At 52.8% G+C, this 16,754-nt stretch overlaps 2 protein-coding genes across 2 annotated transcripts; both read right to left on the reverse strand.

Moving 5' to 3' along the window:
* Nucleotides 1-267: 267 nt before the first annotated feature.
* On the reverse strand, nt 268-11,892 carry FDFT1 (farnesyl-diphosphate farnesyltransferase 1). Its single transcript, XM_021550039.3, has 8 exons — nt 11,641-11,892; nt 10,463-10,560; nt 6,793-6,976; nt 4,727-4,855; nt 4,173-4,364; nt 3,414-3,590; nt 3,045-3,197; nt 268-1,939 (listed from the first exon to the last, which is right to left on the reverse strand). Exons 1-8 carry the CDS (start codon nt 11,740-11,742, stop codon nt 1,718-1,720), a joined length of 1,257 nt encoding a protein of 418 aa, XP_021405714.1. The 5' UTR covers nt 11,743-11,892; the 3' UTR covers nt 268-1,717.
* Nucleotides 11,893-13,862: 1,970 nt separating this feature from the next.
* On the reverse strand, nt 13,863-16,754 carry NEIL2 (nei like DNA glycosylase 2). The gene is made up of 4 exons (XM_021550044.2): nt 16,617-16,754; nt 15,593-15,909; nt 14,526-14,722; nt 13,863-14,179 (listed from the first exon to the last, which is right to left on the reverse strand). The coding sequence occupies exons 1-4, from the start codon at nt 16,752-16,754 to the stop codon at nt 13,863-13,865; spliced, it is 969 nt and encodes a 322-aa protein (XP_021405719.2).

A 16,754-nucleotide genomic window follows, 5' to 3' on the forward strand; every position in this document is an offset into this window, starting at 1 on the left:
CCAGCATCCCTGAGGATGCACCAGGGCCCTGGAGCATGTGCCTGCAGCCCAGGGCTGTGCCATCACTCCTTTCAAGGTGAATTTATGGACCCTCACCTGTCCCTCTGGTTAAAATTCTTCCCCCAGGTCTGGCACATGGGGCTGTACTTTGATACCCAGAGTTAGCACCAAGGGACCACTGGAATTTCATCAGCTGAAAGTTTGTAACTTGTAGGGAAATTACTCCTGTAAAATAAATGACAGCTGAAAAGAAAAAAGATCCAGCACTTTTTTTTTTTCCCAAAGAAAACTTTTAATTTCAACAAGACGGGAAGCTGCACAAAGAGAGCTACCACGAGTTTCTTTTAGAACAACAGCTTAAATGTACACCAGGAACTGTGGAGTAGGGGTTCTCCTTCTGAGAAACAGCCTGGCCACAGGGGCTTGGCCTTGCAAAGGCCACCACCCTGCACCTGGTAGCTCTGTCCTAGACCAGGACATGAGCTCTCCTTCCCTTCACAACAGCAAAGCAGCATTTGAAGGAGGTGGGTAGGAAACTTGAAAACAATCCACCCCAGGAGAACAGGACTTGCCTTCTTCAGAGTGTTCAGTGTTGTTTCTTCCAGTCCAGCCAGATGTGTTTGATGACAGCGGTGGGAGCCTCTTGCAGCTCTCACATCAGTCTGACCCAAAGCCAGAGCCAAGTGGGTCAGGGAAACCTGCCCTGGTCACCCCCTTGGTGGCTCCAGCCTTCCCAGCTCCTGGCAGGGATCACTCCTGCCTTCCAGGGTGACAAATGCCCCCCTAAAAAAGCATCCCATGAGGGACAGCAAGGTGCAAACTCTCACTCCCCTGCCTTGCTCTGCCACGACCACCCATCCCCTGGGGCTGAGTCAGTGCAGAGCCCAGAGCCTGCTGTGGAGTCAATCCTGGGGTTATGAGCTCAGGGCTGTGCTGGCAGCTCCCTTCTCGTTTTTATCACCTCCCCCCAGTGCTGAAACAGGAGCTGTGTCACTGCAGGGCCCATCTGTCCCAGGGCAGGGAGCTGCACAGCTGCCTTTCAGCCGGGGGACATAGTACCTCACCTCCCATATATTTAACATTAAAAGGGCTCATTTCAGCATCCTTCAGCACAACAGAAATGTGACTATGGCCTCTGCCTGTTTCCAGGCTGCAGGATGTCAATCACTGAGGGCCAGAAAGTGGCCAGAGCTTTTTCCTTGGATAAGGAAGCACATTCCTCTCCCAGCTGAAGCAGCATCTTTCCAGCATGGAACAGGCACCAGAGGTAAGGGAGAAGAGGCTGCCTAAGAAAGGGAGGCAAAACCTTCAGGGTTTTGCTCAGCTCTGAGCTGGAAAGATGCCTCAAATCTCAAGGAAGAAAAGAAACAACTGGAGCTTCTATTTCAAATCATCCTAAAGGAAAAAAAAACCAAAACAAACAAACAAAAAAAACCCACCAAAAATAGTCAGGTCAACAGGAAAGAAGGCGGGAAAAAAAAATACTCAACCCCAAACACTAAGACTCCAGTCACCATTTGCAGCCATCCAAGCAGACAGCAAGGGCAGTGAGGATGGAGTGCAGCAGTGCCACACTGTCACCCCAGGGCCTGCAGCTCCCCAGTGTCCCATCCTTGTCACCATCTCAGTGCTGGGCCACCCCCACAGCAGGGGACGAGGAGCCTCTGCCCCCGCTGCCCATCCGCCACCACTTGTCCCCCCGCCCGGGCACTGCCCTTCAGTTGTCTCCTGCCTGCACGTACTCCTCGGTGGCCTTGGAGAGGGTGCTGAGGTACTGCCAGCTCAGGGCTGCCAGGAGCATGGCACAGGACAGGTAGATGGGGGAGTAGTGGTGGCGGGAGGCCATGGGGCTGCCGGGCAGGCTGACGGCGCGGATGGACGCGATGACCTGCTGCGTCTTGTTGGACGAGGGGTCCGTGCTCGGGATCTTCTGGTAGATCTGAAGGAGGAGGGAGGAGGAGTTACGGCTCCCACAGGAAGTTTAGGAGGAGAGTGGGACGAGGTTGAAGTTTTAAGGGTTAAGAGTGACCTCGGTGGTGGAGTGCCACGAAGCAAGGAATGACTGGATGGGCTCGGGGCAATCTCCCTTGGGAAGTGCACTAAGCCAAGCTGCCTCCTGAGGGCACCCCATGATGGGACATGGACCACACGGCCTTGGACACGATCCCTCAAGCCCCAGTGGTGTTACTGGGACCAGTGGTGTAACTGGGATCAGGGGTTCTCACCCTGCAATCCTCACTCGCTGTACATCCCACTTGAAACCAGTGGGAACATTCCTGCCTGGAAACAGCCACCTCACCACCTGATCCTGTGGCATTTGGGGTTTTCTTCTCATGGCCTCCGAGTTACTCCTCTGCAGGAGTCTGAGCAAGGTGGGCACAAGCAGAGACCCTCTCCTGGGTTAAAGCCCTGCAGTGTCACTGTCCCTTGCCATGGGATCGGCCAGCTCACAAGAGCAGCTCTAATAACCCATGGCCTGGGGTCTCCCTGCTGCAGAAATGAAGTCTTTTTACTTAACAGCCCTCACTGGAATTGGGTTTTGGGGAGGGGGGTGGTTTTTTCCCATGAAACCACCCACGAGTTGACTCCATGTGAACTTTACACCCACGAGACAACTTTTCTCCAGGCTGAGCCCCTTTCCCAGCTCCCTCAGCTACTCCTGGTGCTCCACACCCTTCCCCAGCTCTGTTCCCTTCTCTAAACATGCTCCAGGCCTTTCAATGTCCCTTATGTTGTGCGTGGCCCAGAACTGACCCCAGAAGTGGGTCAAGGGGATGGGCACTGCCCTGGTCCTGCTGGACACACTACTGCTGGTCCAGGCACTGGCCCCAGGCCCTGCTTCTCAACACAGACCCAGACCCAGGGTCATTCAAGGGAACACATCAAGCACAGTTTGGCCCAGGCCAAAACCACACCAGGGTCACCACTCCCCACCACCACTGAGCCAAGGATAAAATGAACAGATCCCCATGTACTCCCAATTCCACCCCAAGACCAGGGACAGGAACAGCCAGAAATGACTCAAAGCCAACTGCTGAGCCTACCTCTTCCACATACTGGTACATGATGGCTTTGACAGCTTGGATGTTGGTGGCATCCATCATGAGGGTGACGGCCTGGCCCTTGCGGATCTTCACCACGCCCCTGAACACCTGCTGGTTGTTGTAGCAGGCAGCCAGCGTGGCAATGGCCATCACCTGAGGAGAGACAGGAACTTGCAACTGCAAGGAACTTGCCAAAGGATCACCCTGTCCACAGTGACAGCCATGGAGTGGAGCCACAATCTCAACAACAGCAGAAATGGCAGGAGCCAAGGAATAAGCAAAAAACCAACAACACAGAACCTACTCCAACTCCAGCTCCTCACCAGCTGGGCTGCAGAGGATGAGGAACCACTTGGAAGCTCAGCTCACCTGGGGGATAGCGCAGAAGTTGAAGACGCTTTGGTTTTTGAGGCGGGACAGGTAGGTGAGGACGTCGGGGACGTGCTGGAGGGCGTTGGTGATGAGCTCATTGAGGCACTGCACGGCCATGTCGATGTTCTCTGGCTTGGCAAAGTCCGAGAGCTTCTTGGCATATCTGCTCCAAACCTAGACACCAAGATAAGTGTTGGTGAGTTGGAGGGGGCATTGTTGTCATCAGAGAGACACCAGGTCTGGGAGAGCAACAAGAACCACAAAAAACCCCCACACAACAGCCTTGGAGCATCGCTGGGGTAAAGAAAAGCAGGAAGGGAGGGCTGTGGAGACGTGACAGTGGCCTTGGAGTACACAAAGAGATGGTAAAGGAGGAGGGTGCAGCTCATCTCCACGTCTTTCCTAGAGAGGGCAAGGAAGAGGTGAGTCACATATCAAGCTGAGCCACATGAAAAAGGGGGAGAAAAATCTTTGGACATCATGTCAGGCACAGGCAGAGCTGATCCTGCTTTTAGGAGCAGACCAGATACCCTCCTGGGATCTCAACCAGTCTTATCCTCCTTCACTCCTAGAGAAAACCTAGCAGAGGGGAGCAAGAGCTGCCCAAGTAGCTCGTGGCAGTGTGTGGTGATATCACCTTGTCCCCACATCTGTACCCAAAGAGCTGCAGACAGATGTCTGCCAGCTGTCATCAGAACTGTCATTACCAAGAAGATGTACAGCCAACAGTAGCAATTTTATGAGGTTTTTCCTCACCTCTCTGGGCCAGAACTCCCTTCCCTCCAGCTGGTCCTCCAGATAGTCACGGATGATGTTGGTTTTCTGTAGGAATAGGCCCATGGAGTTTGCCAGATCTGTGTCCTGCCCCACGATGGAATCTTCCAGCTCTGATGCAGAGAAGAGACGGGAAAGGCCAATCCCCACCAGCCCAGCAACGTAGTGACAATACTGCCAAGAAGGTGCCAAGTTGGGAAAGAAAACAAGATAAAAGGAGCAGTTACAAAGAGCTGCCTGTTTGCCACAGCCAGTTTTATGAAAAGCAACTGACAGTTTATTTGATGCAAGTTCTCCCTGGTCTCAGCTTTCCCATGAAAACACACAATTTTTCCCAACAAGGATGCTGTTTCCTCCTTCCGTAGAGACAGGGTGGACCCTACCTGGAAGTGTTAAAAAAACCTGTGGATGTGGCACTTGGGGACATGATTCTGTGGTGGGCTTGGCAGTGCTGATGGAATGGTTGGGCTCAGTGATCTCAGAGGGCTTTTCCATGACCCTGCTCATGCTCAATCCATTGCTCTAGGCTGACTCACCTTATCCCACTCACGCTCAGAATCCACCTTTTTCTCCAAAAACTCTGCCATCCCAACGCCCATCTTGTGACAAATATCCGAAATCACATCCTGGTAGACCTTGGACAGGTTTCTGAACTCCATGGAGATCTGCAGTGTGGTAAAAACAACAAGAGAGTGCTCAGGAATCAAAAAAAAAAAAAAAAGCAGCACAGCTCAACATTTATTAACAAATCAGAAAAATACTGTTTACCATGCTCAAATCCTACCCTGGCTGGAGATCTGGGACAACTCCCTCAACCTGAGCTGTTTCAAGGTCCTTGGAGCTCAGCCTTAGCCTGTTCCCAGTCTAAACAGGATGGTCTCTGGCAGGAGATCAGACACAGCAAAATCTTTGAGAAGGCTCTGTGGCCTTGGACTGGTATCATCTGGGAGCTGCAGGACAAAACTGACTGCACTTGGTACACAGAGCTGTTTTCCTCTGTAATTTGAGAGCATTCCATCACACCAGCCATGGGAAAAGACCCATGGGTGGTTTATAGAGCTCTGCTCTCCCCAGCCCTCTCCAGCTCTAGCTTCACAGGGCTCATTTGGCACAACTGGAAAGGCATCAAGCACTGAGGGAAGTGTGAAATCCTGCTACTGCATGTCCAGTGATTATGGAATCACAGAATGGGCTGGGTTGGAAATGACCTTGAAGATCTTCCAGTTCCAAACCCCCTGCTATGGGCAGGGCCACCTGCAGTGTCTCCATCAGTCTCACACTGAAAAAAAAAAAAAATTTAAAAGTGCATCCTCCTTTTCCCTAAACTGTGGAGCATCATGTTTTACTGTGCTCAGCTTTATTCTCCATCAGTGGGTGACAGCAGCCAGCCCAAGGTTGGTGTGCAATAAGGGTTTGTCTGTAAAATAAATAAATGTATCCACTCTGCTTCTGTCTCTGTAGCTTCAGTCCCCTACACAGAGGAGCACAGCCTGCAAATGCACCTCTAGGAAATATTATTAGAAGTTTTTTACTATAAGAGTGGTGAGGTACTGGCTGAGCATGCCCAGAGAAGTTGTGAATGCCCCCCAAAAAATTCAGCGTCAGGATAGGGCTTTGAGCAACCTGTCTAGTGGAAGATGTCCCTGCCATGGCAGGAAATTGAATGGGATGAGGTTTTATAGTCCCACCCAACCCAGTAATTTCATGGTTCTACAATTTTATGATTATTAGAATCATACCTGAGCACGGATTGCCTCACATAAATAACACATACACCAAGAGAGAAAAGCAAAGTGCCACAAACACCTTCTCAAAAGCTTCTCTAAAGCCAAGCCACTGACATACCTACAGTATCCCTACACATCCAGAATCCTAACACAGACATCCCCTACAGCACTCCACCCTCTGACAGGCCACAGCCATGGTCACCCCAAACCTGAGCATCAAAACTCACAACACACCTCAGTTCTGCAAACAACTACCCCATTCCCACTGCTAGAGAAAGCCTGAAAAGGGTAGAATAAATTAAAAATGGTAAAAACTTGAACAAAACAGGAAATGAGATGCTCCTCACCAGAACTATTACATTTTTTCTTAAACAGAGCAAAGAAAAAACCCCTAAAAAATCAACTCAGTAATAAAAAAAATCAACACAATATTGTTACTAGTAACAGTGAGGGTGCTGTCTGTCATGTAACATGGAATTATGGAATGGTTTGGATGAGAAGGCACCTTAAAGCTCATCTCATTCCACCCTCTGTCCTACCTGAGGGCAGGGACACCTCCCACTGTGCACACAGGCAATTCACTGTGTTGGGTAACAACCCCAAATCTCTCCCCACAAGTCAATGGTAATCTGCTCTTCCAGCAGAGGAGGCAAAAAGCCACTTTCCAGGGCTGGCACTGCTCCACAGCCAGAGCCCCTCTGCCTCACAGCGTTGCACAGTGTTGGAATTTCTCACCCCAGCCTGGCACCCAGCCCCACAGGCAGGTGCTGGAGCCCTTGGGAAGATCTGTGGCACTGGACCAGCTCTAGGAAATATTAGCGGAGACAACCAGACACCCAGAGGTGTCACCAGGAGCAAGGAGGAGGCTGCCTTACCGTTGGGAAGTCTTCCAGCACCTGCCTGTCCTTCTCCTTGCTCTCTGTGTACTTCCAGTCTGGCTGGTAGAGATGGGAGTGGAACTCGTGCAGCATTGGGACCTTGACATCCAAAGGGATGCTCATGTCATCCTCTACAGTGTCCAGGGCACGGAGAACTAGGTAGAATATACACACTGCATGTCTGGGAGGGGAGAAAAAACAGTAATCCCTTACTTGGGAGTGCCCAGGAGGCAGGACAAGCAGCTGGGATTAAACACAGAGCCTTCAGCAGAGGCACTTGGAGCTCAGCATGTCACACACTGGCACTGCCAGGTGCCTTTGGAAGATACCAGCCAGGTTAGGAAATCCAGGATTTTCCCTCATGAGAACTACAGCATGATTTTGGGGTCTCTAAGATGTGTATCAGGGAAGGGTCAGGCCTGTGAGCTCCCTGAGCAGGGAAGATCCAACCCTGCAAGCAAGGCCAGCGCTCACCTGGACCCACAGGACAGAGCCCGAGGTCAGCTTATGGGGAAAAGCAAATGTCAACAGGGAAGGGGGGCAAAACCCAGGTGTGTTTTCCCCATCACTCCCCCTTCTCTGCACCTTTTACCCTGTTGGGGAGGAATAAAGGGGTCACACCGTGCAACTGGAACATTAGGACTGGCAGAAAGAGCCAAAATCGCCCTGTATTTTATATCTCCAGGAACAAGACACTGGATGCAGCTCATCTGTCCCAGCATCCCAGCAGGAAGCAGCTGGAGAGCCACCTCCCCTCCTGCTCCCACCACCCCTGCCTTCCCTATCCCTGCTTCCTTCCCCATCCCTGCCTCCACATTTCTGCAGCTGAAGAGAAATTAAAAAAACAAATAAAAACAAGTCCTGATGGCAAGAAATTCTGTTTGCAGCTCCAGGATTTATATAAAACAATCCCTAGATCTCCATGAGCACAGGGATATATGCCAATGAGATGAGGCAATTGTTTAACAAATGGAAAGTAGCTTGGTCTGCTTAAATGCTAATTACCAGGTGATAGTGCCATACTCCTGGAATGACAATGTGCAAGCAGTGATTAAGCATCCAGGGAAAACTGACTTGCTCTTAGAGCCAATACTGTTAAATTTGGCTATTTTTCCTCCATTAGAAGGGTATTTAACACCTCTGTCAGATCACATGAGCAGCCCTCTGTGCTCCTGTTCCCCTGCACATGACCGAGTTTTTCCATTCCATCCGGGCTACAAATGTTCATCCAACAGGATGCAAGTGCCCAAGGCTCCAACCCGCTTCCAGGAGCTACCAAGAAAGGCAGAGCACAACCTGGAAATGCCATCCCAGAGGCACCTCTCACATGGCCATCATGCCCAGGGAAGAGCCAGCAGTAATTCCAGAACCCAGGAGAGTTAAAACACTTATTTAACCCCAATTCTGCATCCAGACCTTACCTGACTCCCTAACTTCCATCACACACTGAATTTAGACCTGTGGCACAAATGGAAGCAGACATTTGCAAAGAATAAAGTCTGGATCTTTCAGAGCTCAAGCTCCAGCCCTGTCCTGGGTGCAGCTCCCTCCTGCCAGGTGAGGAGGACTCATTTCTCCTTGCCAGGACATACAGCCTGTGCTGAGCCCTCAGGAACAGATCCTGAAGAGTTCCAGAGACAGGCAGGACCATGGAACTGCAGCAGGGAGGCAGGAGCATCCGTCTTCTCCTCTCCATCACCAGGAGAGGAGCTATGAGCTTGGATCAAAAATCTTTTCTACCACCAGCAGTTAGGATGCTGTTGGCTCAGCTGCAGATGAAACTGCAGTTTTGAGCCTCCCATCTTCCCAAAAAACACCCTAACCATGGAGCAACAAGCTGGACAGGGCTCTGGCCAGCAAAACAGGTGGTTTATGGGGCCAAAAAAAAAACAAAAAGAAACCAAACAGAAAGGAGGAACCAGATATTTCAGCTCAACTATCAATATCCTGTCTAGCCAGGGAAGCAGTGCTCCAAGCACTTCTCCAGAAGTTCCCCATTTTCCAGCAGCCCTTCTGGGATGTCTGTCTGTAACCACTGGGGCTCAGCTGAACTCCCTGATGGGGTCAACATCAATGCAAGCACTTTTTTTGATCTAGCAAAATTAATTCCTTCTGTAAAGCTGTGAGTCTACCTATTTCTCTATCCTCCCTATTATGTATTTCCCTTGTTTGTCCCTAAATTCTCCAGTGGAACTCCTGAGCTTTGAAAATGAGTCTCTCCTGATCCACTACTGAGCCAGCTGTAATCCAACCACCACCCAGAACCGTGGGTTGCAGAGATCAGGCAAGAGCATTTTTAGGATGCCAGGCAGAAGTTTCTGTGCCCTGAAGGCTGATCCTGATGCCAGCAGGCTGCAGGGCAAGGATTAAAGGACCAAAAAGACAAGACAAATAAAACTTCAGGAAGTTTGAGGCAAGCACAGGGCACACACATTGCTAACAGGTTTCATAGTGTTTTCTTAATTTTTTTTCTTAATTCCTGCACAGAAAAAGCATGGAAAATAAAAAGCTTAATTCTTGGCCCTACTTGTACTTTTCCATGCAATTCCAGCCAAACCACTGAACTTCTCTGCCTTTCCTGTCAACCAGGCTGCAAACACCATTTCATAAACACTGAACACAGCTATGGGGCACCCTCCAAAACGCCAAGCCAGGGCTCAGAAACCCCACAGACCACTCAGTGTTTGGGGTGGTGCCTGCAACTGCTCAGATCAGAGCCATCAGATGTGTATGGAACAATTTCCAGAACTCCTAAATTTGATCATCAATCTGTCTTGGGATTAATTGGGGATTTAAAAACTGAAATCAATAATTGTCAAATGAATATAAGGAATTACATGGAGAATAATTACATGGTATGAGGCCCCCTGGGCAAGCTTTACATCCTGTTACTATTCCCATCTGAAGCTTTTTGCACATGGCAGCAAAATCTACACAGCAAAAAATGAGTGTGCAACAAACCTGCTGTAACATCTGCACAAGTTTTGAGGCAGCTGCTTCCAAAAGCATCTCCCAGGCAAGGCCCAGAACTTTGGTCAGTCCCAGGTTTTTCCTCACTTCGTCCCTCCAGCCTTTGTCCAGCGCCAGCCTTGGCAGTGCCAGGACACATTCCCAGGGTGTCACACACAGCACACTGCCAGGCCCTGTGTTTGACAGTCTGCTGGCCAGGAAGCTCAGCCCAGAGACCCAGTCTGGGGGATGATGTGGTGCAGAGGAGGGATGTGGTACAGCCAGCTGGGACGTGAAAAACCCCACGTCCTGCTGCACGGGGTGGGGCTGAGCTGAGCGAGTCCAGTCAGCTCCTGATGGGAGAGGGAGTGTGTCCCAGCAGCTCCACTAGTGCAAATGGAGTTTGGGGATACTGCATGGACCCAGCTCTGGTACTGGGGGGGCATCACACCCACCAACTCCTGGGGAGACCTGAAACTGGGGGGCTGAGCTCCCAGGGATCCCCAGTGTCGGGGTGGCATTGTACCCATCACCTCCCAGGGAGGAGAATTACCCCCACCATCTCCAGGGGATTCCCGGTGTCGGGGGGAAAGCTGTGCCCACCCCTTCCCAAGGATCCCCAGTGCTTGGGTGCCCCCCCACCTGCCACCCCCCAAAGACCCCCAGTGCCGGGGCTCACCGCACCCCTTCCCCGGCCTCCCGGTGTCCCCCTGCTCACCGCAGCTCTCCATCCAGAGCCTGGATGACGGCGGCGAAGCTGCGGCTGGTCTGGTTGAGGTAGCGGTAGCAGGTGCGGAGGCCACATCCCAGCGAGTCCTGCGGGCACAGCGGGCCGGGGGCCGCGGGTTGGAGGCGGCGGGCGGCGGGCGGCGGGGCCGGGGGCGCGGCGGGGGCTCCGCAGCGCTGCTGCCGCTGCTGTCCCCGCCGCCGGCCCGCTGCCCGCGGCGGGGACACGGTCAGCGTCCGCCGGAGCACGGACACGGCCCGGGAGCCGGCCGCCATGGGGGCGCGGCGGCGGGGGGCTGCGGCCGCCCCGCCCCGGCCCCAAACCCGCCCCTTAACCCGCCCCGGCCCGGCTCCGCGGCCGGACACGCTGCCATGTACGGACAGCGCCGGGGCTCCGGGGATGCGCGCACCGGCACCGAGCAACGCAAGGGATGCTCGGACGTGGTGGGATGCAGGCGGGTACGGCCAGCATGGGAAGCCTGAGATGCTCGGAGTCAGTGGGATGTTGGTGGGATACCGGCACTGAGCAACGCAAGGGATGCCCGGAGCCGCGGGATGCTCGGGTAGCACCGGGACTCTGCGATGTCCGGCACTGGTACCGGCACCGAGCAATGCAAGGGATGCCCGGAGCCGCGGGATGCTCGGGTAGCACCGGGGCTCTGCGATGTCCGGCACTGGTACCGGCACCGAGCAATGCAAGGGATGCCCGGAGCCGCGGGATGCTCGGGTAGCACCGGGGCTCTGCGATGTCCGGCACTGGTACCGCCACCGAGCAATGCAAGGGATGCCCGGAGCCGGCGGAAAGCTCGCAGGGTACCGGCACCGAGCAATGCAGGGATGCTTGGAGCCGGTGGGATGCACCTATCTACAGGATGCCCGGAGCCGGTGGGATGCCCGGAACCGGTGGGATGCACACACGGTACGAGCAGTGCAATAGGACGCCCGCAGCCGGTGTAACCGGGAAGCACCGAGGTGCACACAAGGCGCACAACGCCGGGCAGGTCCTATACACGCTGGATATGGGATGGTCACCCGTGGCAACACTCTGTCCGCTTCCAGACATGACAGTGCCCCCCACCTCCTCCTCCCGTGTCTCGCTCCCCACCGGGAGCACCGCGCACCGGCGACAGCGAAGCGCATCACGCCGCCCGCGCATCCCTCGCCGCTCACCGTGTCCATCCGCGGCATGACGGCGCGGTAGCCGCCCATCTTGAAGCGCAGCAGGTGGTAGATGTCCTCGGGGTGGCCCAGCCATTTCCGCAGCAGCTCCATGGGGGCCGTGCTCAGACCCCGCCGCCGCCGCACGCTCCCGCCGCCGCCCCCCCACCCGCCGCTTAACCGGACACGGGCGGGGCCGCTCCAGCCCCGCCCCGCAGCCAATCACAGCGCTCCGCACATCGCTCGGTGGGGCGGGCGCGGCGCCGATTGGCGAAGGCGCGCTCGCACCAGGGCAGCGCCAGCCAATAGGGAGGCGGCGCGGCTGGTGTGACGGCCGGCGGCGGGCGCTGATTGGCGGAGGCGCGCGTCGGCACAGGCGGAGCGGGAAGGAGTCGGCGGCCCCGGACTCCCTCGCGGGAGCGTGAGGGGAGCGGAGCCGCCATGGAGGCACGGGCGGCTTGGCGTGGGAAGGGAGCTTGAAAACCTTCCAGTTCCGACCCCCTGCCATGGCAGGGACACCTTCCACTATCGCAGGTTGCTCCAAGTCCCGTCCAGCATGGCCTTGGACACTTCCTGGGATGGAGAAGCCACGGCTTCTGTGGGATTTCCATCCCGACCCCGCGTCCTCCTCACATGGAAGAATTCCTTCCCAGTATCCCATCTAACCCCGTGCTCTGGCAGTAGGAAGCCGTTCCCCCTTGTCCTAAGTCCCTCTCCATCCCTCTTGAGCCCCTTTAGGCACCAAGAGGGGCTCTGAGGTCTCCCTGGCGCCTTCTCCAAGCTGGGCACCCCCAGCTCTGAGCCCGTCTCCAGAGCAGAGGGGCTCCAGCCCTTGGAGCACCTCCGTGGCCTCCTCTGGACTTGCATCAACAGTCCACATCCTTCCTGAGATGACAACCCAACACATACCCAGCTCCATCCTCATCCTTCAAACGATAAGATTGAGCTTTTGGGGTGCTTTTGTTGTGAGTGGTTTTCTTCGAGAAGTTGGGCTTTGATCATCATTGTGGGTCCCTTCCAACTCAGGATATTCTAGAATTCTTTGTTTTGGACGGGCACTTGGCCAACACTCTGCAGAAGGGACATTAACCACCTTCTTTGGCCCCATAACCCCAATTAATTGGTTTATTCAGCAATCGTGTAACATGCAACCACTCAAAGGTGTTGCAATTCACAGGGGAGAGACTGTGCAAGTCTTACCTCGGAAGCAGCTGCCTACAACAGGTGTTTATCTCCAGCATTCCCAGCTGATTTACAATCCATCTTTAAATCCAGTTCCCATTAATGAGACCACTTACACAGCTAAGGAAAGTCACTGGTAGGACCCTCAATAAGCAGCACCAAAGAGGTAGCTGTTAAGCAATTCCAGGCAGCTGGAACTTCCATGTACAGCCCAGTTTTTAACCAAGAAACTGCCAGAAAAGACACACTTGCAATGAACATCACCGAGTCTAATTCCAACTTTTATTTTTTTGCTCAGGTCAACAACTTATTATTAAAATAAACTCAAATCCAGGGAGAGAGGACAGCAGCAGTTCCCACCTAGTGTATAGAGACAGCTCTATTTCTAAACCTTTCTGCTTCCAGGTTTCCTTGGAGATCCTGAGTTTTATGCACACTGTCACACACTGTATTTTTGTTTAATTTTACAGCAAGATCTGGAATTGGCAGTTTGCCACACAGCTGAAACCTGTGGGTGCAGAGATGAGCTCCACCAAGGGCTGCTGACGTATATTTTGTACATGTTGACGTGGAAGGAGGGAGCTGCCAGATCTGACACAGGGAACAGCCCCTCACATTTAACCACACCCAATCACAGCCCAGCACACAGAGGCAGGATTATTTAATTCCTAATAATCAAGCTGTTTAGGGAGAGGGATATCCTCTGTTTTGCTGACTCCTCCAGGGTCAAGGGACAGGGTCACTTCAGACCACAGCAATCCCCTGCTTAAACATTTACACTTCCCATCCACTGCCACCTGAACAGGGTGACCAATGCACCTCAAACTTGGTCAAACTCTTAACACTGTTGTGCCATTGTGACAAAAAAAAACAAAACATGGACAACCACTTTTTCCTTTCTGCAGCCACTCAGGGGACCTGGAACCTCCACTGAGTGCTTAACTCTGCCAGCTCCCTAAGGACCAAACTCAACAGCCTAAAAGAAATCACAGAGACCTTCTAGGACAACGAAGAGCATGGATCAGAGACCACCCAGCACCCTGCAGGACAGATCACTCAGCGACTGGGGAAGGGTCCCCATCCCCTGGCAGCACCGCAGGCTGGCACTGAGGGCACCACCACGTGAGTCTCTTGAAGCCACCCGAGGGTCCAAAAGTGCCCTTCATGAGGGGATGCCCCTGGGGACATTTCTCCTTCTGGTACACCTGGGGGTGCAGCCCATGGCCACGCAGTTTGTTGTGCAGCCACTCAGAGCTGAACTGAACGGCGCAGTCCAGCAGACGCTCCAGATCTGAGAGAGCCAAGAGGGAGCCTGGTGTTAGCGGGTGGATCCTGGCCAGGTACAGGATCTCGTTCTTAATGATGTTCCCTGGAAGGGGTCAGAAACAAGGAGACAGCAAGGATATTTCTAATCAAGGTAATGCAGGTTGCTTGCTCCATCCTGTGATTTCTGCTTCAAGGACCACAGCCAGCAATACCATTCCCTGTACCAGAAGTGGCATCCAAAGAATGGACGTAGAGCTGGGATCAGACTGGAAGTGGTTCTCTTCCCTCTACCATTGTTACACACCTTGAAGATGACCACATGCCCTCAACTGGATCAACCAGAACTCTTAAACGAAAGAGAAAGCTGCCCAGACATGCACTTCTGCATCTGTAGACATCCCACCCACCTTCCTCCATTTCTCCTTCTGCCCCTTTTCCCTGGAACTCACCCAGCCCTGAAAAATATCTTTGGTTTAGGAGGGTGTAGCAGACGGGATCGGGTGCACAGAGGGCACGCAGCGCCCGGCCACGGTGGAATTCCACAGACAGGATGTCAGAAGCAGGATCAGCCCTTGGAGAGGAGCACCAGAGCATCCGGCAGTTGTAGAAAACAAGGAAGCCTCCACTCTCAAAGTGCAGAACCAGCCTGGGAGAAGCAGGGAATTTGGAATCTCCCATCAGAAACATCTCTGAACTCCTTGCTGTACTCTGCAGCTAGCCACTGTCTCAAGGCAAGGTGGCATCTTTAACAACTGCAGCCATGAAGCTTGGTGGTGAACTCACACAGCTGGTGGAAAATTTTTCCTTCTGCTGCCCTGTGACTGTGTTTGACAAAGCCTTCAGCAGGGCAGTCCACAAATCAGAGAAATTAATGTTAAAAGTAGTACAAAAAACTGTCTAAGAATGTTTGTATGGAAAAGAATTCATTCTTCAAAAAAAAAAAAAAATCATAGAACCATAGAATAGTTTGGGTTGGAAAAGAATCCAAAGATCATCTTGGGCCACCCTCTGCCACGGACAGGGACACTTTCCCCCACCCCAGGTTCCTCCAAGCCAGGTCCAGCCTGGTCTCTGACACTTCCAGGGATGAGGCAGCCACAGCTTCTCTGGGAAGCTGTTTCCCCTTGCTCTGCACAATTCCAGTGGGATATAGGATGCAAACCATAGCCATGTTTTCAATTCACTGCTGCCTTCAACAGCATCACTCCAGCCTGTGATTCCAAATGTATACAACATTTGCTATTTATCCAAGATTTTTAAAAAAAGACATAATTGGGGAAACTGTCATTTTTAGGGCATGATTCAGCCTGGCATCCTAAAACTTCTCTCTTCAATACAAAAATCTTAGCAGAACTCATACTATAATCCCCAGACAACTGCATCCTACAATTCCACTGTGGATTCTCTCGTTAAACACACCCTACATTTACTCATACCTTAAAAATTACCAGAGAAAATCAAGGCTAAGAGCATTCCCACACAGATTTGGTTTGAGAGAAAAGAGAAGAGGAAATACCTGGGCACAGGATCCTTCCAGTCCCCCCTTTTATTGGCTCTGCTTGCCCTTGAGAACTCGTTTGCTCGGACGCTGCCGAACATGCCAAAGTGGATGCGCAGCCAATTGCCCCGACCCTCTGCTGCCTCTGGGGCTTCAGATCTTGAGTGCTGGGCTTCCTGTAGCTCCTCATCCTGGGAGCAGGGATGTGGAGCACCATCCTGGGCAGGACAGTGTGCCCCACAAGCAGCCTCTCTTTGCAGCGCTGTCTCTTTTGCAGTTGGTCCAACGGGACCTTCAGCTGCCACAAATGCCAGGTACAAGTTCTTCCCATGAACCTGAGAAAAGACGTGGGATGTGCTGATGATCCATAAAGGATCATAACATTCTAGAAAGACCTGGGTTCAAATGGACCTTAAAGCTCATCTCATTCCAAGCCCAGACACAGGCAGGGACAAGCTCCACTACACCAGGCTGCTCAGCCCTCATCCAACCTGATTTTGAACACTTCCAGGGACAAAATCTCTACCTGTTTCCATACAAGTGATTTATTTTCTACAACCTTTATTAGAGAGCACATCAGCCCACCATGAACATGGGATTCATCAGGATCCAAACCATTCCCATCCTTGCAGATTCCTTTCTTTGCCTGCCTGAATCCCTCCCAGGGGCTCCCACTAGGCCCACCAGGACAGACACTCAGGGGTTTGAAATTTGTCATCATTGCTCCTGATTCATCTTCCCACTTTGTGTTGGGTGCACTTTGTGCTTTTAATTTTGCTCCCCACCTTTAATCAGAGGTGAGGCTGCACCAGGGTTTGGCCAGTCAGGTCCAAATCATCATCTGAGGGTGTCAGGCCAGTGAAGCCCCAGCAGGACTGACCCAGTGTGACTTCTGACAAGTACCCACAGCACAGACATCTCAACTTAGCCAGGTGAAACCCCCAGGGAAACATTCACAGGTTCTGCACCTTCTGTCACCCAGCTGTGGGACAATGGTGATTTCTGCACTCAGACTTGTCATGGATCTGTAAATTCAACTCACCTGGGAGTCCTGGAGCCTCAGGGCATTCAGGTCATTCACACTGAGCTTCCGGCTGCTTCCCCCCACCTTGGCCACCACTTGGCCCACAAAAGGGGAGGTCAGCAGCTGGAACTTCCTCACTGATGGGCCCTCTGGCAT

The sequence above is a fragment of the Lonchura striata genome, chromosome 3 (assembly GCF_046129695.1).
Source record: "Lonchura striata isolate bLonStr1 chromosome 3, bLonStr1.mat, whole genome shotgun sequence".
Classification (NCBI taxonomy): Eukaryota; Metazoa; Chordata; class Aves; order Passeriformes; family Estrildidae; genus Lonchura; species Lonchura striata.